General features: G+C 46.4%; 1 protein-coding gene across 1 annotated transcript; it reads left to right on the top strand.

Moving 5' to 3' along the window:
• Positions 1-2584: 2584 nt before the first annotated feature.
• Positions 2585-24081, top strand: tnrc6c1 (trinucleotide repeat containing adaptor 6C1; the record flags this gene model as incomplete). Its single annotated transcript, XM_071530686.1, has 18 exons — positions 2585-5071; positions 6084-6221; positions 7277-7471; positions 7798-7964; positions 8108-8185; positions 8873-9091; positions 10856-11008; positions 11415-11534; positions 11808-11891; positions 12132-12372; positions 12548-12712; positions 13088-13264; positions 13586-13735; positions 14213-14323; positions 15152-15370; positions 15917-15990; positions 16138-16277; positions 16374-24081. Coding segments are annotated over 18 exons (5312 nt in total), but the record flags the coding sequence as incomplete, so codon positions are not given.

Here is a 24081-nt window from a genome sequence, read left to right as displayed (position 1 = left end):
CTTTAACCTTCAGCTGTTAACCCAGACCCCCCACCACCTCTCTCTCTCTCTCTCTCTCTCTCTCTCTCTCTCTCTCTCTCTCTCTCTCTCTCTCTCTCTCTCTCTCTCTCTCTCTCTCTCTCTCTCTCTCTCTCTCTCTCCTTCTCCCTCTCTCTCTCTCTCTCTCTCTCTCTGTCTCTCTCCTTCTCCCTCCCTCCCCCACCCAGCTTTCTCTCAGTGCTTTTCCAGAGAGAGAATATCCTCCGTCAGGATAGGAATAGAGCATGATATAAATAAAGCCAGAGGGAGGCAATAGATAGAAGAGGAGGGACCCAGCCAAAGCAGTGTTGGTGGGAGGGAGAGAGCAAGAGGGGTGAGGAAGGAAGGGAAGGGGGGGGGGCGGGGGGTGTCTCATGCCGCGCAAGAGCTGTGCAACTTCTTGGCAGCATTTCAAAAATGAGCCTCAGAAGCTTGGCGAGCCGAGCAGACATATTGAGACAAGGATGGCCGCCGCGTCGCACAAAACCTAGCGCTCTTCAGGATGGTTGGGAGGCACCTCTCCACAGGTATTTCACCCCTCTGCTGCACCCCTCCTTCCCTCTTCTATTCCCCCTCCCCCTGTTTTAACAGGCTTCTCTCCCTCTTGTCTCCTGCATTATTTTGGTGGTTTGTTGTTTTTGCACACTGCGTAGATAAGCACTAGAAAACATTAGAGCTCTGACGGCAGTGCATTGCAGCCAGTGTAATGTTGAGTTCTTTTCTTGTGTTTATTGTAAGCAAGTGAGGCATGTGTGCTATTGAAGCAGCAATGGTGGAGATACAGACGGTAGCTCGGAGCCTTTTTGGCTCCGGTTCAGGTCTGAGAAAATGGCGGTCCTGCACTTCTCAGTAGAGTGACGCTACAGAACGACGGCGCTGTGTGTGTCAGAAACACAGTGCCCTCTTTTTTTTTTCCCCTCTTTCTCACTGCCTCCTCTCTCTGCCTCACTCTTTTGCAAGCATTGTAAGTAAGCTCGAGAGTAAGGGGGGGGGTGTACACAAATGCTGTCACTCCCCTGTGTGGCTGTGACACAATCAGTGCGTACAGACTAAGCATGCATGTGATGGCACACATAAACAACAACAGAGGCTGCAGCAACAGGAACAGCAGAGAAGCGGAATTGAGGTGGCGCCAGGGTGATTAGTGCAGCAAGCAGCCTCTGGAGCCGGGCTTCTTTTATACCAACTCACTCCATATGCACACTGGGACTCCAGGGAGTTCACTCAACTCACTCTGCGGGGCTTTTTATTTGAGAAAAATAAGTCCAAGTATTTACTTTGGGTTGTTGGAGCAGTTGCACAGGCAGATGGAGGCTGACTTTGTGGTGAGGGGACGGGCTGCCTGGGGCTCGTGCAGAATAGTTGTGCCGCATGTCAACCAGGGGTCAAGACTGCAGGGGTCTGGAGGCCAGAGGTCAAGGGTGATTTGGCTGTCTGGGCCCTGTCATTGAATGCTTCCTCTAATGTGGCTCCCTCATATGAGATTGCTGCAAAGGGTGCCCTGTTATAAGAGACCCAAAAGGGGAAAAGCAGGCATTATTTAATGATTTGGGAGATAGTTTTTTGTTTTTTGTATGTGGTACAATTTTTTGTAGGCTATGTGGTACAATTTTTAGACCTCTAAAATGCACAATAAAAACATATATATAAATATATCCTACTATAAAATGAGGAAAACTCTGTCCTTCTGTCTGTCTGCATCCATTTTGCTCCTCAAGGGGTTGGCCAATCAATCAAACTGCACATGGGCATTGAGCATTGGCATAGGCAGGGACTGACTAAGCTGATTTTTCCATTTTCCCAAATTTACGCTGTTTATACGCATTTTTGGCAAGTCTGCGCGATTATAATTATAAGTAGTAGTAGTATAATTATAAGCAATTATAGTACAATTTAAAGGTCCAATATTATAGGAATTGTAATTTTCCTCTATTTACATGCATGATCAGAAATGCTTGAAATTTAGATTTTGTTTGAGTGGTTAAATTTGAAGTTGCATTTTCAAAAATCCCTGTTTTACAGCCATGTTCAGACTACTTCCAGTATCTTGGTCTTGATTGGTTCCCCTCACTAAAGAACTACTGAAATCCTTTTGAATTAGAGAATTGGGGTCAAATGTTGTGACTGTTCTACCTATGATTATTTAGTCTTCATTAATTCAACAAATTCAGTTTAACTTTTAATGGTGCACCATTTGCAATACATCATGAAGAACATTATTCCTATCCTGAGCCATAGTGTATTTGAAAATAAAATCATGAAAACGGTATAAAAAATTAAAAATGTATGGTATCTGCACCTGAGTGGATAAATGCTGTATTTATCTTCCCATTAAAGCCCTCTCTGCTCCTCTCTTTGTGGTTTAGTGTTTTTCAGTGTGGGTGGTATTTATTTCCATTAATAAAGCATCTTGTGAATTTACCTATATTTAGACACCTTAAATGTTGCCATGGTATTTCATCCTTGCCAAGTGTGTGTGGGTGTGATGACGTACTTAACTTATACCTCTCTTCTCTCTTCATTTGCTCCTTCTCCTGTCCTCTCCTCTTTCTTTCATCTGGTCCAGAACTGCCCCCACAGAGTGGCCAGCGAGCCCAGTATGATAATCCCCTCTGGGGACACCTGCCAGCCAACCGGAGTGCCACTAGTGCCGCAACTTCTACCAATCCCAGTGGCTGGGATCAACTGATCATAGACCAGAAGGACACAGAGGCTTGGCCCTCCATCACCTACAGCCAGAGCCAGGCCCCTCCAGGAGGATGCCCTTTGGACACTGACCCTGGTGCTCCGGCCAGCAGCAGCAGTAGTAGTACAATGAGTATGGCCACGGGGGCCAACAGCCAGACAGGCCACTTCCCTGCCAACCACCCTAGCAGCAAGGCCAACACTGGGCCCAACCCTGCCAATCATACTGCAGCCGGCATGCTCTCTAACCAGGTCGCAGCCAATCGCAGCTGGGGATCTGGGCCCGGACCCGCCCACTGCCCCCCTCAGTCCTCAGTGGGGAGCGACGGGAAGAGTGACAGCCCAGTGGGAGGAGGCAGCAGGGGCTGGGGCTCCTCCTCCGTGTCCTCCACCACCAACTTTAACTTGAACCTGAACCCTAACGCCAACCCGTCTGCCTGGCCCGTGTTGGGGCATGATGGGGCTGGCACAGGGGGAGGCAGCTCAGGGGGAGCCAACCCCAACTCCCCTCCTCAACCCGCACCCAACCTCTGCAACCCACCCGGCCCACCGCCAACCCAGGCCACCACCAGTACTGGAGCCAACACTAACAACAACCCATCGGGGATTGGCAGCGCCTGGGGTAGCATGATGGCCTCTGACCCCTCAGAGCCACACTCCTCCCCGTCCACGAATGTGTCTTTCAGTTCAGAACCTCAGAACCTTAAAACTGACGGACCAAATCACACTAACAAGCAGGAGCCCCCCAGCCCCATCCGCAGCTTGCCTGGCTGGGGTAGTGCGCCTGTGGGCTTGGGCTCCATGGGCCAGCCCCCACCAGGGGCCCCACAGGTCAATGGAGAAGACGGTAGTTCCGTCTGGGGCACCAGTGGAGACTCAAAGGCAGCTTCATCTAAGGAGGCACCTGGCTGGGACTCGGGCTGGGGCCATGGAGGAGGTGGGGCAGGAAGCTCTGGAGGCTGGGGCGACCAGTCCAGTGGAGACTGGGGGAAGCAGCACACTGGAGAGGCTCAGGGAGGCTGGGACACCCCCAGCTCTCCTCCCCAGGATCCGCAGGCTAGTCCTTGGAGCAGAGCTGTGAGCACAACTGCCGCCAGTGAGGGGAGCAGTGACAGCATGGAAGGACGCCCCCATCACAGAGACCGCTCCTCCAGCGATGATCCAGCCCCACTGCTGCCTGCCCAGGACCTGGACCCCAGGGTGTTGTGTAACACTGGCTGGGGACAGACCCCTGTCCGCCAGCACACTTCCTGGGACATGGACGACACCAACCGCAAGAATGATGTAGGAACTGACTCCTGGGGCTCTGGCCCCACCACCCCTAGCGACCCCCAGGGGCCCCCCAACACTAACATGGGCCCCTCTCAGAGGACCGACTCTGGGAGCAAAAATGATGGGCCTGGTTCTCAGGGAGCCCCAGGCTGGGGTGGAAGCATGGCCGCTACCAACCAGCCCAGCTCTGGTTGGGGAGAGCCACCCAGCAACAAGAAGCCCCCTGGTGGTTCTGGTGGCTGGGGAAACCCCCCACCAGGAGGCCCCACCACCAATATACCCAAGAATGGTGGTCAATCTTGGGGAGAGGAGAAATCAGCCAGCTGGGACGAGCCTCACAATAAAGCAAAGCCCCAGGGCTGGGGAGAGCAACCCAAAGCATCCCACGGCTGGGGCACTGGTGGAGGGAGCAATGGCGGAGGAGACTGGAGAGAACCGGAAGATAGCAAGAAGAGCAGTCCCACCAACCCTGGCTGGGAGGGAGAGGCAGGAGGCTGGAAGGAGAGCCCCCGAGGCTGGGGAAAGCCTGCTCCAGGACCTGGGATATCTGGACCTGGAGGAGGTGGGGGCTGGGGAGAGCCAGTTAGCCAGCGCCCCAGTGGCCCTGCCCAAAGTTGGGGGGGAAAGTCCCAGGATGGGCCCAATGGCAGTAGTGGAGGAGGGAGCATGGGCTCTTGGAGTGGCTCGAGCATGGCGAAGCAGGGTGGAGGCTGGGGTGGCAGTAAGCAGGAGTCCTCAGGAGAGCCCACCGGCTGGGAGGAACCTTCCCCACCTTCAATCCGACGCAAAATGGAGATAGATGATGGAACCTCAGCTTGGGGAGACCCTGGTACCTACAGCAAGGCAGTCAACCTGTGGGACAGGAACAACCCAGGAATGCCCCAGGGTAAAGTGACCCCTGGAGGAGGCAATAACCCCCCAGGCCCCAGCAACAACCATCCCCACTCCCACTCTCACCCCTACCATGGACCACCTCCACCCCTCCAGAGCCACGGCCACAACCCCCAGAACCCAGGCCCCACCAGTGGGTCCATGGACCCCGTCCCGCAACACCAGTCTGGGCCACCTCACAACAGAGCTCCTCTGATGGCTCAAGGTAAGACAACTGCATTGTGTAATGATATTGCAATGTTAAATTGCACTACATAGCCTAAACCTGAACCCGAGGAGCTATTTTGGTCATAACAGTCTGTTTCTGCTGACAGTGTACAGCTAGATTACATTGTCTACATTCAGATTGTAATGATTTGACATAAAGTAGGCAGAAGGCAATTTGGTAAAGAAATTTGAAATATGTATTGCATATTGTTCTTGTCTTCTTTGTTTTCTTTTTCTTTGCCCCCTTATTATAAAAGAGAAAAGTGTCAAGCATTAGTTGTATGACTTGGTAACATGAAAGCTGTTTAGGTAGTTAGTGCAGTGCAGTGCTAAGCTCCAAGCTGTTGATCCACTTAAAGGTAAAATCTTGACCTTGTTTGCCCTCCTTGGATTTACATCTAATTGAATAACCAAATGAGTCAAGCAGTGCCAGCCCCATCCCTCCGTACAGCTCCTCACATTTCACAACACTGGGCCCGTCTGTGCGGGTAACCCTGGCAACCTCACGTGGGTACCCGAAGGAAGCCCAAGAATGCTGTTTACAAAGCGCCTCGTGAAAATAGCGATTCACCACAAACCGTTTGAGCCGGATCGGAAGTGTGTGATTATAGGGGAGCCACCATCTGTCAGTAGTTGAAGGGAGGAGGTGGAGGAGGTTCCAGGGAGCTGAGAGGGGTCAGGTGCCCCCTGCTGTTCATCACCTGACACTGCATGCTGACCCCACTTTGTATTCATCTGATTCTTCTGTAACTGCTGGTTTGCAGCAGTTATAGAAGAAGTTAAAAACAAATATGGATGACCTCTTAATACCACTTACACTTACCTCTTAATACCACAGGACAGGAAATGTAAAAAATCACAAATAGGACAGGGTAAAGTTTTGTGCCTGCATGTCAATTATGTCGTCCCTGGATCAGTGTGGTGCTCTGCACGCTCAGGCTAGAAGGTCAGGCTAGAAAGTGTTAACTATGATTTTGGAGATGTCTTTAGGACTTGACCTCTCCATGGAGAGAGAGCTAAGCTGGGCCTGGCACTGCCACAGGCCCAGAGATGGAACTGTGTCTTCCATGCCAAGAGGCACCAGGCTGGGCCAAATCTTAAATGGGCATCTTCTCCCTCTGTCCACCACCCTGCTGAGCCAAGCCCAGGTTTCTGCCTTCCTGCACGACTGGCAATTCACACTCCAAAACAGAAGGATAAAGGCGGGTCTTGGCGTTGATTAGAGGCTCAGATTAGCACATAATTTTATATCAACAAATGGCAGGAGAAAATTAGGTTTCAAGGAAAGCAAAAAAAAAATGGTGCCTTTTTGTAAATCCATTAGTAAATAGATGTATGATTAATCAAATTGAAATTGGAATCACGACTTGAACATGTGCAATATCTAAGGCTTCTTTATCATTCTCTTTCACACATTAACAATTAAACATACTTGTTCGACTGATCCTCCCACTCTGCAGTGTCCATGCACTAAGCACATGCATAGTTGATGTTGATGCCTCCTTACCAGTCGTTAACTAGAAGTCAGATTGAGTGGATGGCCATTAAGCAAAGAGTGGAGGAGAGAAGTCGACGCCAACTGAAAGAAAGGACTCCGTCCTCCTCCTCAGTAAATGAGGATGATTTGGTCCCAAAAGAGAATTCATTATCAGTCATTTGGCAGTATTTTGCATTCAGGAGAGCAGACGCATCGCAAACTCCAGTACTAAGCACAAAATGTCACACAGTTGTAGCAACGCAAAGCAACACAACCAACTTTACCAAACGCCTCAAGCCTGATAATGGCTTGTGAAACTGCACCTAACTTTTTCATTATTTGACAGCTATATTTTTCAGCAGTTGTTGAGTGCTTCAGCCAGTTACAATAAATTATAAATTAACTTTTGAAAATAGCCTAAATTGCCTAAATGCATCTGTGTTTTAGCCTTGTAACAAAGAATTAAGCGATCTTAACTCTGATGTTGCAGTTGCAGTTCAAATCTCAGTATGAACTAAAATAATTGTACATTTTCTCTCCATATTACGTCCTATAGCAGTTGTTCTATGAGTCAGATGAGGCCATATAGTTAATATTAACTAATGCTTTTGCGTGAGGCGTCAGAGCAGCATTCTAGTTTGCTGTAGTTGATTTGTGTTGGTGTATGTTCAATACAGTATGATTAGTTCTTTCACTGATGGGTCCTTGTCTTTGTGTCTTCTCCAGGTTGGGGAGAAGTACCCAGCTCCCATGCAAAATCGGAGGGCACCTGGGGGGAACCTGCACCCGCTCCTGTCAGCGTGGACAATGGGACGTCTGCCTGGGGCAAACCTACCGGGAGCTGTGGGGGCTGGGGAGACAACGGCCCCGATGGCTACAGCAGGGGCAACCCAGCTATGGCATCTGCACCTTGCAAACCTGGTGAGTAGCATGAACTTGTATGGTTTTCACAGGTAGTGTTTACCTAGTTTGTGTTCACCTTTTGAGAAATAAAAAAGTCTCATCTGTGTTCCACTGCTGAGAAAGATCAATAGTCAAGTCAAGGACATGAGGGAGGCAAGAGCACTGAGAATATTATGCAAAAATCCACACTGACCCCTGGTGGCCATCCTCACACACAGTTTTTCCTTTAAGACTGCTCCCTTTACCTGAATCACAAGCTTACTGTCAAAACCAAAAAGGACATCACAGGATTCCTCCTTAGACATGTCTTGGTCCACATCGTCTCTTCTGTTCTGTCTGTCCAGCCCCCAAACCTATGCAAGACGGGTGGGGAGGTGGAGGTGAAGAGCTGAGCCTGTCCGGGGGCCAGTGGGACGCTGATGAGGGAGACATGTGGAACAGCGCTGCGTCCCAGGAGAGCAACTCCTCCTGTAACTCTTGGGGCAATGCATCCAAGAAGGGCCCACAGAAGGTAGCAGGGCCTAGCAATTACTTACTGAATGGCCCCTTAGATGGTGTTTGCTTACACAAAAATGCACTAACAATTTGATATTAAAATTTCACAATACAAAAAGTGTGGTAATAATTTTCTTTCATCATCTCCTCCACTCGCAGGGGAAGATCCCAGGGAAGCAGGAAGATGCCTGGATCATGAACCGTCTCATCAAACAGCTGACAGACATGGGCTTCCCTGTGAGTTCAAGCAGCTTCTGTGGAGCCTATAAGGCCGCTCGTCACTCGTGTGAACTAATTCTTCTATACCATTGCTAAGCGCTATCTGTTAACTAGGGATGCAATGGTATGAGTTTTTGATGGTAGGATTATAGTCTGCGGAAACGTCACGCTTTACGATTATTATGTAGTAATTTATTTTTACAACACTAAAGATGGGGGAAATCAAATGGCCATTTTATAATTAAAGGTTTTATTACATTTGTTTTGGTAGCGTATATTGAAAACATGTAAATACAGTTGACAAAAGTATGTAGTTGCTTTTTTAGAATTTACAGTTGCCTTTTGAAACAAAAATAATAATACATGAACTGCCTTTTTGATTTGTCGTTCAGTGCACGACTTCTCACGCCTCACACAGACAGCCCTGGCTTTTTTGGTGGATAAAAGACTGGGATTTTGATGCTTTCTGTTAGCTAATGTAGCCTGCACACAAACAACATGATTCTCTCTCATCAGACTTTTTGGCAGGTGCAATCTCATGCAACCTCAAGGCTGCATTCAAAGAGCATAGAACCGTAGACATGGAAACCATAGCTTCTAAAATGCTTCTGGTTAGGAAACCGTGGCATTTAAAATTGCAGTTAATAGTGACATCGGTTAATCACTGCATCCCTATTGTTGACTGTTTTGCGGATTGTTCTGCAGAGGGATCCAGCAGAGGAGGCTCTGAAGAGCAACAACATGAACCTGGACCAGGCCATGAGTGCTCTGCTGGAGAAGAAGACGGAGTTGGACAAGCGGGGGATGGGCATGGCCGGTCATGACTATAACAACGGCCTCATCAACAAGCCCATGAGCTGCCCCCGGCCTCCGCTCCTTTCCAAAGACCCCTCGGCAGACCCCCGCTTGCCCTTCATGGATAAGGTGAGCCAGCCATTCTTACATCCACACGCAATGTACGTGAAATGAAACGGCTGTTAATGTAGGATAGCACCACAAGGTGTAAGAAAAGCCGCTTTTCCACCGCATGGTACCGGCTCAACTCGCCTCGACTCGACTCTACTCACTTTTGGTAGTACCACTTGGTTTTCCACTGCAGATAGTACCCCCCCCCCCAACACCCACACACACACACAACTGCTCGTCATAGCGACGTCGCGTGAAACTGCCGTGATGTCATTCAACGCGACACACACAGTAACAACGGAGGATATAACAAAACAGTTTATTAAACAAACAAATGTGCAAATAAAAAAGCAAACTATATACATAAATAGAACAATGCCAATGTTCAGATGCAAAAAAATCTGTGCAACACAGCAAACTATGAGTCGAGGCCGCCCTCCCTCCCATTGCTCGCTGCTCTATGGCCGTAAATAGCATCCATCTGGTCGAACCACTTCCAACTCTTTCTGTTCGAACCACTCCGGCCGTTGTGGTCCCTGATAGCTCGGTAGTGACTTAAGTTTTTTTTAACTTTTCACTACACTGTTGGAATGTCCTTTGGTAGCCGTGTGTGGCCAGCAGTTGAGAGACTTCTTCGTAGACCTTCTCGTTATGCGTCGCCCCATCTAGCTCTCGCTGGATCCTTTCGTCGGCAACCAAACAGGAACGTCTGCACCTCGTCATTTGACCACAGCGTGGTTTTGCGGGTTGCCATTTAATAGTAGTTAATTAAATGAAAATTAAGTTAAGTTAAATTAAGTAAAAAAATTGCGGCCACTACAGTAGCTTGGCTATTTAAATATGCCGGGTTTGTGCAGGATGTCCCGTCTCTCTGACCAATCAGTAGTCTGCAGTGTTTTCACATCATCTTTTGGTTTCGCCTCAGCTCGCTTGGAACCTCGACGGAGGTGCTACCAAAAAAAGTACCAGGTACCAGGTAATATGGTACCTGGTACCTGGTACTTGCCCAATGGAAAACCAAAAAAGGCGAGTAGAGTCGAGTTGAGCCGGTACCATGCAGTGGAAAAGCTAAATTGTAGCTCGGAGGTTTGAATGGTCTCTGGAGTACCTTAGCTGCTACAGGGTGGCTATAAGTTAAATGTAAGACATTTTTTAAGACCTAAGAACTTTTTAATGCCAATTTAAAGAAAGCTGCACTTGCCAAGATTTTTATGTAAAAATTCCTCCACCATCACCAGCCAGTAAACTTGGCTCCGTGGAGTGCACAAGTTACTGAGGTCATGTTACATGATTTCTGGATATTGACAGTTACCTTGTGCTGCCATTTGGGGCTGCCAACATCTGAATTTGCCTTATGCAGCTTTAAATAACATTACAGACCTGTTTCAACCCAAAAGTAAACCTGAGGAGCAAAAAGCAGTAACAGTATTAGAATATAGCTACCAGGAAGATTTCTACCCAAGAGAGGTAGTGCACTGAGTGAAAAAGGAACATTTTTAACACATCTGAAACAGAAACTGAGACTCAAAGGCAACATTTAACGATATATCAGATATTTTAAGGCCTTGCATTTATATAGATAATCCAACTTAAAACACTAAGACCTTTTAAGGACCTGCAGGCACCCTGTGGCGTTGCCAGACTCCTGGCAGTGGAATATGGTGTTGATGTATAAATAAACAAGAAACTGACAGGGGAAGTGGATAATAAAACAAAGTCTGTTTGTTTTTGATTGAAACTGTAGTCCCCTGACTCTCCCTTGACTCATCCTCTGTCCTCCAGATGCAGAGTGGAATGTTTGGCAGTGGTGGAGCAGCACAAGCCCGGGCTATGCAGCAGCCGCAGCCGCAGCCGCCTCCTCAGCCGCCAGTGCCACCTCTCAGCTCCTCCCAGCCTAGTCTACGTGCTCAAGTGCCTCAGTTTCTCTCCCCTCAGGTAAACACAGACACACGTGCACACACACACACACACACACACACACAAGCGCTCACACAAGCGGCCTCATTTCTCACTTACTATACTAATAGATTTGTAGGAGAAGCATTTTTTAAGTATGCAATGATAAATATTTCAGATGCAGATTTAAAAAAAACTCCAGTATGTGTTTTTCATTTATTATTTATGAGTTTAGGCCTCTTTCAACTTTTTATACATCAATATAGGAGGCAGATTATTTTTGCTGTTCAAACTTTAACTTTAACTTCAAAAATAGATTGTTTGACCTCATTTGCACATAGACAAACCAAACACCAAACACGTAAACACACACTCCCCTTTATAGCATTTTGATGAAACTTGTTTTTTTTTTATGTATTGATTGTGTTCTGTTCTCGGCCCACAGGTTCAAGCACAGCTCTTACAGTTTGCAGCAAAAAACATTGGTCTGAATCCTGCACTTTTAACCTCACCAATAAACCCTCAACATATGACCCTTCTGAACCAACTCTACCAGCTGCAACTGGTGAGTCTCATTCGGTCTTCTCTGCCATTAGATATATCAGATACATCAGATTTACATTTCTGGATTACTGAGTGGGCATGCAGGGCACATACCTGGGTCCTGGAAGCATTTACGTAAATTTGTAATTTAATTGTAAATTTGCATAGTATCTTAGCTATCTTCAGTAGTTGTACAGCGTCGTTTACCTAATCTATTGTATGGACTGGATACTATCTGACACATAGCTACCCGCTAGACTTAAGTGTGTTTACTTATGTTTGTGTTTTTCCACAGGCGTACCAGCGTTTACAAATTCAGCAGCAGATGTTGCAGGCGCAGCGCAATGTTTCTGGCCCCATTCGACAACAAGAGCAGCAAGTGAGTTTCCCTTTTAACCTCCAGAGTTTCTGTCTTGCACCCTGCTTCCTTCTTAGTTACTGATCACAGAGAGATACGTAATCTTACTGAGGTGTAGTATTTCTACTTGTTGCTTGTTGAAAGAGAAAATAAAGTGGTTACAAGAATGGCCCAGGCCAATGCTAATTTCACTTGTTAGATTTAAATGCCTATGTGTATATATCGTAACCGTGTCTCTGTTGTGATATCCCGTCCTCCCAGGTTGCACGTACAATCAATAACATGCAGCAGCAGATCCAACAGCACCAGCGTCAGCTGGCCCAGGCCCTGCTGATGAAGCAGCAGCAACAGCAGCCTCCCCCCTCCCACACGGGCCTGCATCCTGGCCCGGCCAAATCAGCCCTGGACTCTTTTCCAGGCCACCCCCAGGCTCCAGGCCTCCCTGACCTGCAGACCAAAGAGCCGCAGTCTTCTCCCAACGCCTACAGCCCCTATCCTCTCTGTGAGTGTCATTAACATTACAACCCATGGCAAATACATAACCACACAGTGCTGGCTTGTTATTGGTTAAGTCACTATGAGCTAAAAAAAAAAGTACACGAGACATAATTATCAACACTGCTCTTATCCTTGTTGGCTGGTGTACTAACATCTATCTGTTTTGCGAACCTCTTCAGCTGGACTGAATCCAAACATGAATGTAAACTGCATGGAGGTGGGAGGTCTGTCCATGAAGGAGTCCCCCCAGCCCCAGTCGCGCTTGTCGCAGTGGACACACCCCAACTCCATGGACAGCCTCTCTGGAGGCTCCTCTCCTCTGGAGCCCAACCTGGGCAAGCATGGTGAGGAAGGAAAAGGAATCCTGGGAAATGAGGATAACAACAGTCACTCAAACAAACACATTTTGTGTTTCATATGTGATGCAAACTGTGTGATTGTGATGGCTACTCATTGCCTTGATTAAACGACAATAAGCCAATCTTCTTTTTCTCAATTACACCTTATTCTCAGTTCTTACATTAGACTGAGAATGAACACATAGACAATCCTAAAAATTAGTCGTGTGAGTAAACAAAAGCATGATTAACACATCACAGAATATGGCTGTTGTTGTTGACTTGAGTGGGGAAAAAATCGAAACTATTTCTTTGTCTGTTGCATTGATAGGTTCTTGTGAACCTTACTAAATGTTTTTGGTTTTGTGTCTTCTCTCCTAGGTGCCAACTTGGGCCCCCCAGGTAAGCCCCCCCAGCTGGAGGACTCGTACAGCCCCTACAACCTGATGTCCAGCTCAGACTCCCCTACCAGCCCCCTGGTGCCCCCAGACAGCTGGGGCCAGGGCAAGAGTAGCAGTGACAAGATGGCCAATGGGACCAATATCAACTGGCCTCCAGGTTAGGAACATTTAGTTAAATTATATGAATAATTTTAAGCCCCACGACAGCAGGGGCTCTATGGATGGTATTGTCGGTCGGTTGCTCTGTTCATCACTTTATGGGTCACGTGTCCCGCAGCGAGTTAGACTTCAGACTCTCAAGCGGGAGACCAGAGTTCGATTCCCTGCAGAGACACTTCCACAAAATTCAACGTCGCAGGGCTGTTAGACACTTAGTCTTGTTAATATAAAGCCATGCAATCATGATAGCAGTAATTAGTTAATTTCGTATAGGTTCTGATAGAAAAAAATTTGACAACATTGTCATTTTGACTTCTAGAGTTCTGCCCTGGCGTGCCCTGGAAGGGCCTCCAGAACATTGACCCTGAGACTGACCCCAACGTGACCCCAGGCAGTGTCCCCAGTGGGCCCACCATCAACACCAACATCCAGGATGTCAACCGCTACCTGCTCCGGGACAGGAGTGGAGGTGAGAACAGGGTCAAAGCATATTGGATGTGGTTTTCATCAGATATAAATATTTGCAGTAAGGCTGCACAATTCATTTGAGTGAAAAAATGTAAACCACACTAACTACAGATAAACTATATTCAATTCACTATATTCAAACCCAGAAAATCAAAGCAATCCAGCATCTCATTTTTACCTGCAGAAATTCAGCGGATATTTTTTTTTCCAAGTTTTGAAAAAAATCTGTAGGGTAGATTTTGTTCAGCACCAGAGAGAGCCTGCTTCTTATTCTTTTGTTCTTTGTTTTCCTACTCTAAACTGCCTCTATCACTTACCCAGTTTATACTCAACACTCTTTTTCTTTTTTTCCTTTTTTAAATGAGCTCACTGTCATCATTCGTAGAGCTTCTTTTCCTTTACTCCATTTTCTCTCTCTGCTTTTTTTCCTTATTTGTTTGTTTCTGTCTATTTGTTTGTGTTGCTGGCATCGGCTTAGGCTCCTCCCCCACTTCATCTCAGAATGAGGCTCTGCCTCCCTCCACTGATTGGCCAGTCAGTGCCTACACTAGCTCGTTCAGTCTTTCGTCCCCGGAGACAGACGATGCAGGTACATAGTTTATCCCCTTGCAGCCCACAACCTTGTCTCCCCCCGTTGCAGTGGGTCATCCACTGCAAAACAACATTCTCCCCTCTCCTCTCCTTACTGCTCTAACTCCCAGAACATGGACCATTCACTAGGCAACCACATCCCTCCTGTCCATCCAAGTCACTGCATCTAATTAAGTATGACCCTCATTTTAGCTGTCTCCCTTTCAACTGTGCCTCTCGTGCAATGCATATCTCCCTGGTGGTGTGAGTGCATCTCCTTCATCCTTGTGTGTAGCATGGGAAGTGTGAAACAGAGGGGTTTGTAGATTCTTGTTTCTCCTTGCTATATTGTGACTGTTGGGCATGGACTGAGCTCTAACCCACTGATCCACTTTAGTGCAGCCCTAAATGTCCGTTGTGGTCTGTCTCTCTCCCTCTCTCTTCTCTCTCACACATACACACCTGTGTGAGACTTGCCTGGGTTTAACTTTAGGTTAAACACAGGAACAACAGACAGATTTGTACTGTAATATTCAAAACAAGCTTTTCTTCTTAGCATACCATGCTGCAAAGGGGCTGTGGGATGGCATTTGGTTTTGGAGTTTGATGGTGTCGCTTATGTTAATAGCTTATTATTACTCTTAGAATGTTGAATCTTCCATCTGACCTTGCTGTTTACTCTCCACTGGAAACCAAAGATAAAAGAACCCATAAACACTTAAACCATATCTCAAATATAGGCACTTTAGCATGCATCTTGCTCTGTAGGACTCTCTCCTGTGGGAGCAGGTGTCTTTCGGCCACTTGCTTCTTCAGGCCAACCTCTCCCTCCTCCTTTTCCATCCAGGTAAACTGTCAGACATGAAATCTACCTGGTCTCCAGGGCCCATCTCCCACAGCCAGGGCTCTCTGTCCCACGAGCTGTGGAAGGTCCCCCAGGGCCCCCGGAGCAGCAACACGGCCCCCTCCCGCCCCCCACCTGGCCTCACCAACACCAAGCCCTCGTCAACCTGGGGGGGAAACTCCCTGGGCCTGGCCCAAGGCTGGAGCAGCTCCTACTCCTCAGGTAACCTTGAAGGGATATTCCAGATATTTTATATCATCTTTACAACGTAACATATATACTTGCATTCAAAATAAGTGAACCTTGTTTTACTGTATGTCTATGTGAGGAGAGTGGACATGAAAAGTGAAAATGGTTCAGGTACACAGAAACCACTGGCTGCACATGTAGCGTGGCTAGATTGCCAAATTTCAAGACATTTCCTTTGCTGGGGTGAATATGTCATCTAAAGGTGAGGTTGTGGAGGCACAATGTATTGGTGTGTATGGTTTATGGTTATGCATATGGTTAAAGCAAGAGGATTTGATGTAGCTGACAGCCATAGGCACTCTGTAGGTGTAGAGTAGGCAGGCAGACAACGCCTCAAGAAGATACTGTTGTGGTTGAACATATCCTCTGCATCGTCAACTGACATGAGGTGGTTTCCCATATAGAAGAAATTGACGCCACCCATTCAGTTATTGTAGCTGAAATTGGTATTACACTCATTTGGTAAGCATGAACTTCATCTTAACATCTCTCTTTTCCTTTGCTCTCTCTCTAATACAGCAGGTACCACATGGAGTACAGACAGCTCCACCAGGACCAGTAGCTGGCTGGTACTGAGGAACCTCACTCCACAGGTACCAGTTTCCAGTCAACCCCCCTCCCTTGACCTTTTAACCATTTAGGCTCTATTCCCTTCGAAGACATTTATTTGTAGATTTACAAATGCGGTAAATTTCTATTAGTGGCCTCACTGTGTTTCTGTGTGCTTGTGTGTGTCCCAGATTGATGGTTCGACTCTGCGGACACTGTGCATGCAGCACGGCCCCCTCATCACATTCCACCTCAATCTGACGCAGGGCAACGCTGTGGTGCGCTACAGCTCCAAGGATGAGGCCGCCAAGGCCCAGAAGTCCCTGCACATGTACGTCTCAGAGAAGCAGTTTGGTTTAGCTGAAGATGAAGTGAAATTTTAGGAGTGGAATTAACAGTTTGTCTCTCTTGTTCGGTGTCCGTGCAGGTGTGTGCTGGGGAACACCACCATCCTGGCAGAGTTCGCCGGAGAGGAGGAAGTGAACCGCTTCTTTGCACAGGGCCAGTCGCTAGGGGGAACAACCAGCTGGCAGGCCAATCCAGGCACCAATCAGTCACGGATGGGTGGGACCGGGCCCGGAGCCTCTCACCCCATCGGTCACTCACCCCACTGGAACAACAACAATGGCAGTGGCAACAGCAGCGGCGGCGGCCTGGGAGCGGCCGGAGCCAAGACGGGCGGAGACTTGCTATGGGGCGGCGTGCAGCAGTATTCCAGCCTGTGGGGCCCCCCAAGCAGTGAGGAGGGACGGGTCATGGGGAGTCCCACCCCAATCAATACGCTGCTGCCTGGGGACCTACTGAGTGGGGAGTCCATGTAGGACTGCGGAGCCCAGGCTAAACGAACACAGACAGGAGCAAAAACATAGCAAATCAATGTGGAGATAATCAGTGTGGGTGGAACGGTGAAGGAGGAGACAAGAGGAGGACAAGGCTACGTCCTGGCTGCTCACCCTCCTCGACCTCTTCTACTTTAAAAAAAAAATGACATTTCAGTTGCATTTCTTTTGTGAATCTCGGTAAGAGGCTTTGGTCACAGTGTTCAGCTTTTACTTTTGGAAACACAAGAGGAAAACTCTTTGACTCAACAAAGGAAAGAGAACTTTTTACAGAAATGAACATTTGAGAACTTTCTGTGTGAAACATGTATTTTAGTCGAACTGACACGATGACGAGCTGCCATCTTTAAACTTGCGTCATCCCTCTCTGCCCTTTGAGGCAATCATTCTGCACCTCAGAGATCCATGAAAACGCATCATTCCCAAAGCAAACCCCCCACCGCCAATCAGAATGGTTGTAGAACTTTCAGCCGGTCCAGACTCAACGTTTGTTTCTCTCAGCACTATTACTAGCCTTAACCTCTTTCCTGCCCCGCTATCCTCACTCACTCTGTACTTGGTGAAGAAGCATACTGACACTTGCACACCCTCATTTCTGAGCCAGCGAAAACCTGAGTGGAGAGTACATGCTGCTGCGGCTTAACCTAAGCAACCACAGCTCACAACTTCAGTGCATTTCGCAAGCAGATTCAATTCCCCCACACAACGCTCAAAGGGAATGATGCAACTCTGTTCGCCTTGTTCAAGCCATTTATTTTTGTAGTGTTTTTATTTTTTTCTTCTTGAACCATTGCAAACGAAGCTGAGAGATGACTTTATTCAAATGTGTCAATCTTACCTGGTGGGGGGTTGGGGACGTCACATGTACGTATATGTATGTGATGGCCGACAAAACTAACCACTGCTATTATTATGGAACTGTTAAACAAACACTTTTAATGCACCTCAACTCATCTGCGGGCAACTTGCAGTCTGGTCTCAGTCCTGGACCCTCTCACTGATTCTGTGGAAAACCTCAAGTCGTAAATGTGTCCCACCGGTGTATAGTTCATACTGAACCCCCCCGCCCCCCTCCTCCCCAAGCACCATTTCAAGTGACGTGCAATATAAGCCACAGACTCTACCGTCCAAGCACCCGACCCTGCACCTCTCTCAGAAGGAGAGGAGACTATATGGAATGATTAAACTGCAAGAACTCCATATCTGCCCCACCTCCTCCCCCAAAACTGCCACTACTACCCTTCATCTTCCCCCAAGAGTGTGTGAGCTGAGGAGAGAAGCACGCTGGTCTCAAACGATCTTCTGTCCAAGACACAAGGACGTACACACCGAGCACTTCCCCAGCCAGCCCGCTCTCCACACTTACGCCAGTGACTGGTTGGGGGAGAGGGAAGGACAGGTGTGTGTCAGTGTGTGCGTGTGTGAGTGTGTGTGTGTGTGTGAGTGTGTGTGTGAGTGTGTGTGTGAGTGTGTGTGAGTGCTGGAGGAGGGGGCATCATACCAAAATGAGGAGTCTGTTTCCTTTTTACTCAGAAGACCAGATGGCAGTCTTTTTCTTTTGCCCACGTTTGTATTGGTACAAAAGTATGGAACAAAGATACTGGTTTCTGAAGATGGTGGTTTATCATAGCACTTAGCAAGAGCGTCGCAGCTCATTATACCTTCAATGCCAACAAATTAGAAGACGGGAGAAGCAACACTGGCAAAAAAAAAAACTGAACTGAAAAAGCAAAGACAAAAAAAGCAATCTGCTTGGTGGCTTCTCTGTACACTTATTTTTGAACTTTACATGGATGTGAAGAAGATTTCTCTCTTTTTTTTTTCTCTTTTTTTTTATCCTTCTTCCCTCAAGTCGGTGGGACCAGGAAGGATGTCAAACATGGTAGCAAAGTGAAGGGAAAAACAAAGAACTGACTAAATTCTGATGGCGGGTGTGGCAGGGAAAACAACCTGAAGCACTTGTCCTTGTCCTCTTACTATATCAAAGTAAATATCACTGTTACATTGCATTACTTTGAAATCTTTAGCCTTGGTGTCTGGAAATGCTAAAAGCGTTTATGTTCTAACGATCCAGCAGGGAGGATCGCCATCTCTCTCTCTCTTTCTTTCTTTCTTTCTGTCTGTCTTCTCTCTATCGGAGGCCCTGCCAACCTGTATGATAGTGTGGCCACTGAGTGCCTGCCTGCTGCAGAGTGTCGGGCTCTGCAGCAGCTCTCACCCCACCCTAGCCCTCTCCCACAGACTGGCTTCCCTCCCACTCCCCCTGGGCCTCCAGGCCAAGAGCAGCTCTTTCAGAACTGGCCCACCTGTATTAAAACTACTACTACTGCGCCAGAGTCTGTCCTCAGCAACCTCCACTTCCACTCTCGATTTCTCTCTCTGTGTCTCTCTCATGCAAGGATCACTTTAGCCAGAGATGGAGGCGTTTGATGTGTTTATTTCTTGGTTTCACTTCTGGAATTGCCAGTGTGTTATTGATGTTTTTTTTTTATTGTTGTCATCAACTTTGCTGTTATTGTTGCTGTTATCATTGATAATGATGATGATATAGTTAATGCTTGTTTTCTGATAATGATTTTATGGCTTTTTGATATTGGTCTCCATGCAGTGTTCAGCTGCTCTCCTGCCCTTCCCACCACCCCCTAGGCACAACCGGTTTGTGGTGTTGAGGTGTGCCTCAGCCACACGGCATGCTCTGGGGGAAAGGCAAGGCCATACTAATACTGCTGATCTCAGCGGACGGGTCGGGTCTGTATTTGGGGTGGGCTCGCGCAGTCGTTAGAATCAGACATAGGGGCGCGAGGTGAAGAGTCTGATACGGTGGGAAAGGTATAATCAACGGTGAAAAGTCTCTAGGATGGTGAGCTAACCTCCTCTGCCCCTCTTGCGCCACTCATCCTCCAGTCCATGTTGTCTCACAACACACACACGCATCTTTTAGTCTTGACGGGCCTCACTCACACTGGTGCTTTATGTTTAACTCTGGGAGCACTCAGTTACACTTAGAACCACCTCAACTGATCGCAGCCTTCCATTTCTATGCAAAGACAAGGAGGTGCGCGTTCACAGCCATCTAGAAAATCACAGCGCCCCCCCTCCCCCTCACATCTGCCAATCTTCCCTACCACTATCTCCCCATCATCAGTAGTGGGCAGCTTCCCTGAAAAACCCCACCTTTCCATGACAACCTGTAGGAGACCCTCTGAAAGAGCCTCTTGTATATCCTTCTTGTAATGCTAACTTTACTAGGAGAAACACTAGGTTAGGCACAGCTTCAAGGGTCTGATCTCCCACTAGATAACACTAAATGACCTGCTGGAAGCACGAGTGGTTGGGAAACGGAGGCAGTTCTTCTTGTCTTGTGCCAACTGAACTACAAATATCTACTTCCACCTTGCCATATCCTAATTTATCTTTAGTGGAATGAGACTTTAGTTCCTTAATTGCTGCAGTGGCGTACATCACAAGCTCCGGCTGTAGGAGATTGGAGGAATAGGGAGGTTATGCAGAGGGGCAGGACAGATAAAACGGTGCTGGTCTTGTCACCAATGGGAGGACTAAAAGAAGAGTGGAGAACCAGGTCACAGGAGGGGGTTGTCCCAGAATGTGTCTCTGTGCACTGTTGATGGGTCACATCGGGTACATCTTTTTAAAAACCAAAAACATGATCTTTTTCTTTATCGTGAAGGTTTTCACAAAAACTAGAAACTACGACAAAAAAAAAAACAAGTCCTAATGTATGTTTCAGCTGTGCACTCCAAGGCTGAGATTGCCTGTCTTCTCTCTCTCTCTGCAAGCCGCCGCCTTCTCACCCCATTTGGGCTCGTTCTCTGGGCCGCTAGTGGGGAAGCTGTATCCACGGTGTTCATTTCTGACCTCCAACCTGAAGGGCGCGCCAGCCAACATTACAGGTCATTTCCTCAAATCTGGCTTTGGGGTCAGGGTCTGAGCAGGGACCCACCGTATCAGCAGAAACAGGGACACACCTCAAGTTCGGTACCAAGTCTTAAAACCAATAGGGGATTCACCCTCTTCCAGAGTCGCTCTAGACTCGCGTGTCATTCAACAAAACAATCACTATTGCCTGTTTTGTTTGTTTGTTTGTTCCTGAAAAAACCCTGCATTTACTCCACACTGGACTTGAATCAAGGAACTGGCGATTTAAGTGGGGAGTCGTACAGAGTGGGAGGACGGACGAGCGGGACGGCAGCCGAGTCTCAGATGTGCCCTGGATTTCTCGGCGCAGCACCAGCACTGAGAGGCCCTCCCCCCCACCCCACCCCCCACCCCCTCGCCTCCACTCCGCCCCGCTCCTATCTACCTGGCTAGTGTTGGAAATCGGATGCTCTCCCTTTTTAAAATCACATGGACTCAAAGGCAACTGGAGTTCTAGCAAAATATGCTTCTCAATCATGGATCAGGCAAGGGTCTGGGGCAGGGACCCCGAAAAGAGTTGAAATAACAAATCTTTCTTAAAAAAAAAAAAAAAAAAAAGGCCTGGGTTGAATATGCACATGCTAGTTCATATACATGTATACAATCAAGAGTACATAATGGGTGTATATGTGTATATGGCTAGATCTCTCTCTTTCCACTTAGCCTAAGCCCCCCCCTCCCCCCCTTTGCCCCGGCTTCAGCCCTTACCCTGTGTATCCTCCTCAACGTTATATTTCCCAGAAGAAAAGATCATAAACATATCAGAGTAATACAAAATAATGAAAACAAATACTTGAATCAAAAGAAGCGCCAATAATGTAATGTGAACACTTTTTGTAGTGATTTTTGTCTCATTCATACACTTCAGAGATTTTTGATAGCATCGGTTCAGAGTGAATTAAATTTGAAATACGAGTGTTGTTGAAAACAAAGATCGATATAAAGGCAAATTGACATCTGTTGTATTTGAGTGTTTGCACAAGGTTGCTTGTACTGTATGTTGTATGGATGAATGTTTAGTGCGTCAGGTGAGAAAATGTATGTGAGGTTCAAACAATTGTGAGCTTGTGATTACAGCGGATGAGTCTCCGCTTTGTGTTTCTTTTCAATTCAGTATATTAGTTTTATGTTGTTATTGATTTGTTTTGTTTTTTTTCTTTTTGCTTGTCAAAAATATATTCTGATGTTTATTGTTACTAGCCTCTAGCGTTGCACTGAGTGTCGGCCTCACCCCTCATCCAGCTAATCGAACAACATGATACAAGTACTGAGGGGAGATGGGGACAGTTCACGTGTAAATGTTTACTCAAGGACTAAAATAAGTGTGTTTTTAATCTGTAATATGTTTATCTACCTTAGTGGCTTTCATTGTGGAATAATCCAAGAAAATATGGATTATAATTGAGTATTGCACCATTTTTCAGATTATAAACAAAAAAAAATCAGAAAAGCGAAAAAAAAAATCATATATATACAAAAAATGCAACAAAAAAAGTATTTTGCAGACCTGTGGCCATAGATTGGGGTAGAGGGACTTACAGCTCTCCCAAATCTGAGCAACGGAGAGAGTGAAGGACAAGACATCAGATGGAGCCTTGGTTTCTAGGGCTCACTTCAGAGGTGCCTACCTTTTTGGTTTGTTAGCTTTCGCTCTGTTTCACTTATGTTCGGTTCTCTCATGTTGTCATTTGTTTCCTGCAAGGCCACCGACAGTTTACAAACACTTTGTTTTTTTTCTGGAGTTCAAAAAAAAAAAAAAAAAGGAATTTAACCGTGGGAATGTTGGAAAAACAAAAAGGACAAATGCTTCCATTTAAAAAGTAAACCACAACACTTTGCAGAATGAAGATTCATTGTGCTACTTTCAGAACTCTGGGATCGAACAGTGTTGTCATGTTCTGTTTGACCTTTGACTTCTTCGTTCTATGTCAATGTTGATTTCATGGACTATCTGAAGCCTGTATGTTTTATGTTGATTATATATATATTTTTTCCTTTGTAAAAGAAGACATAATTGCTCACTATCTTGCACACACACGAAAAAGTGGATCTTGTCTCAGGAAGGCCAGGGTTCCAGAGTACCAACTCCACGCCATTTTAATGTACATTTTTATGATGAGTAAAAAAGGATGATCTAAAAAAAAAAAAAACCTAAAAAAAAACTATTCTAAGCACTGAAAGTTATGGATTTCAGAAGAAGAGAAAATACCTTTTGTTTCTAAATCCGTAGCAGTTACATAATAACCAAATAATGGACTTTAAATGAAAATGGAGTGCTTTATATATAAATCTATATATTAAAATTGCTTTACATTTAAAAACAAAAAGTGGTCAATGATTTTGATTGTTAGAAAAAAGACAGTGAATAACATGCAAAATGCTGTATGTTTGAATCTTTATTGTATTTTCTTAATGAGGTCCCGTCCTGACTGAATCAGGAACATTGTGCATTACTCTTTCTTTCCTCTCTCATTCTCCTACGGCGGGTATTAAATAATAGAAAAATCAGACTTTTGCGGAAAGTTTTTCACACTTGGAGGATGTTTTTAAAACATGAGCTGGTTGTAAAGGATCATGAATCTATGCACAAGTGTTGGGGTTGGGGGGGGGGGGCTGAAGAGGGGGATTTTATGGCCTACTTCTATGTGGCTCGTTTATTGCAGGGGTTTTTGGGATCCAATGTTATTTTTCTTTCTTTTCTTTTTTTTTTCTTTTTTCTGTTTTTTTTTTTTTTTTTTTTTTTTGAGGGGGTGGAGGCGGTGGAGAAGTCCGAGGCCTTCCCACACTGACAGCCCTCCACCTCCCACTTCCTTCCCCTGATTCAGATTGACCTAGCGCTACATCGCCATGCTGTGTATTCCTAAAACCAATGAGCGTCTCACTCTTTAGCACTGTGGGATTCTAGCCTGTCGCCCTCAAGGGTATCTGTGTTTTTATTTTTTTCTCTCTCTTTTTCAGTTGTTAAAGATTTTTGTTGGGATGTGGGAGGGCCGGGGAGGGGGAAAAATGGGATTAGGGCTGCTTTTTTTATTTTTATTCTTTTTTTTTTTTGCCTTTTATTTGAAATATTAAGGAAAAATGTCTGTACTGAGATTTAATGAAAAGTCAGTGGCTTGTAATGTTTTATTTTTCTCTCTCTGTATATCTCTTTCTCCTCATAGAATGTGATTGTTAAATGACATGCACCGAAAAAAAAATGTTTTCATGAACTATGGAGCTTCTTTCAAATATTAATAAAATTGCAGTTTTTTTTTCTTGGCTGTTAAAAAGGTGCCAATTGGTTATTGCTGTTTATTCTCCATCTTAATTCCACCTAACTGAATTGTTGGTTTTTTCATGCAGAGGCCTGGACTATGGGTC

This window comes from Centroberyx affinis, unplaced genomic scaffold, assembly GCF_046629955.1.
Source record: "Centroberyx affinis isolate AG114_WGS23_722 - 3 ecotype Tasmania unplaced genomic scaffold, CSIRO-AGI_Caff_v1 ptg001955l_1, whole genome shotgun sequence".
NCBI classification, from domain to species: domain Eukaryota; kingdom Metazoa; phylum Chordata; class Actinopteri; order Beryciformes; family Berycidae; genus Centroberyx; species Centroberyx affinis.
Note: the sequence above shows the minus strand (reverse complement) of the source record. Positions and strands in the feature narration are given on the sequence as shown.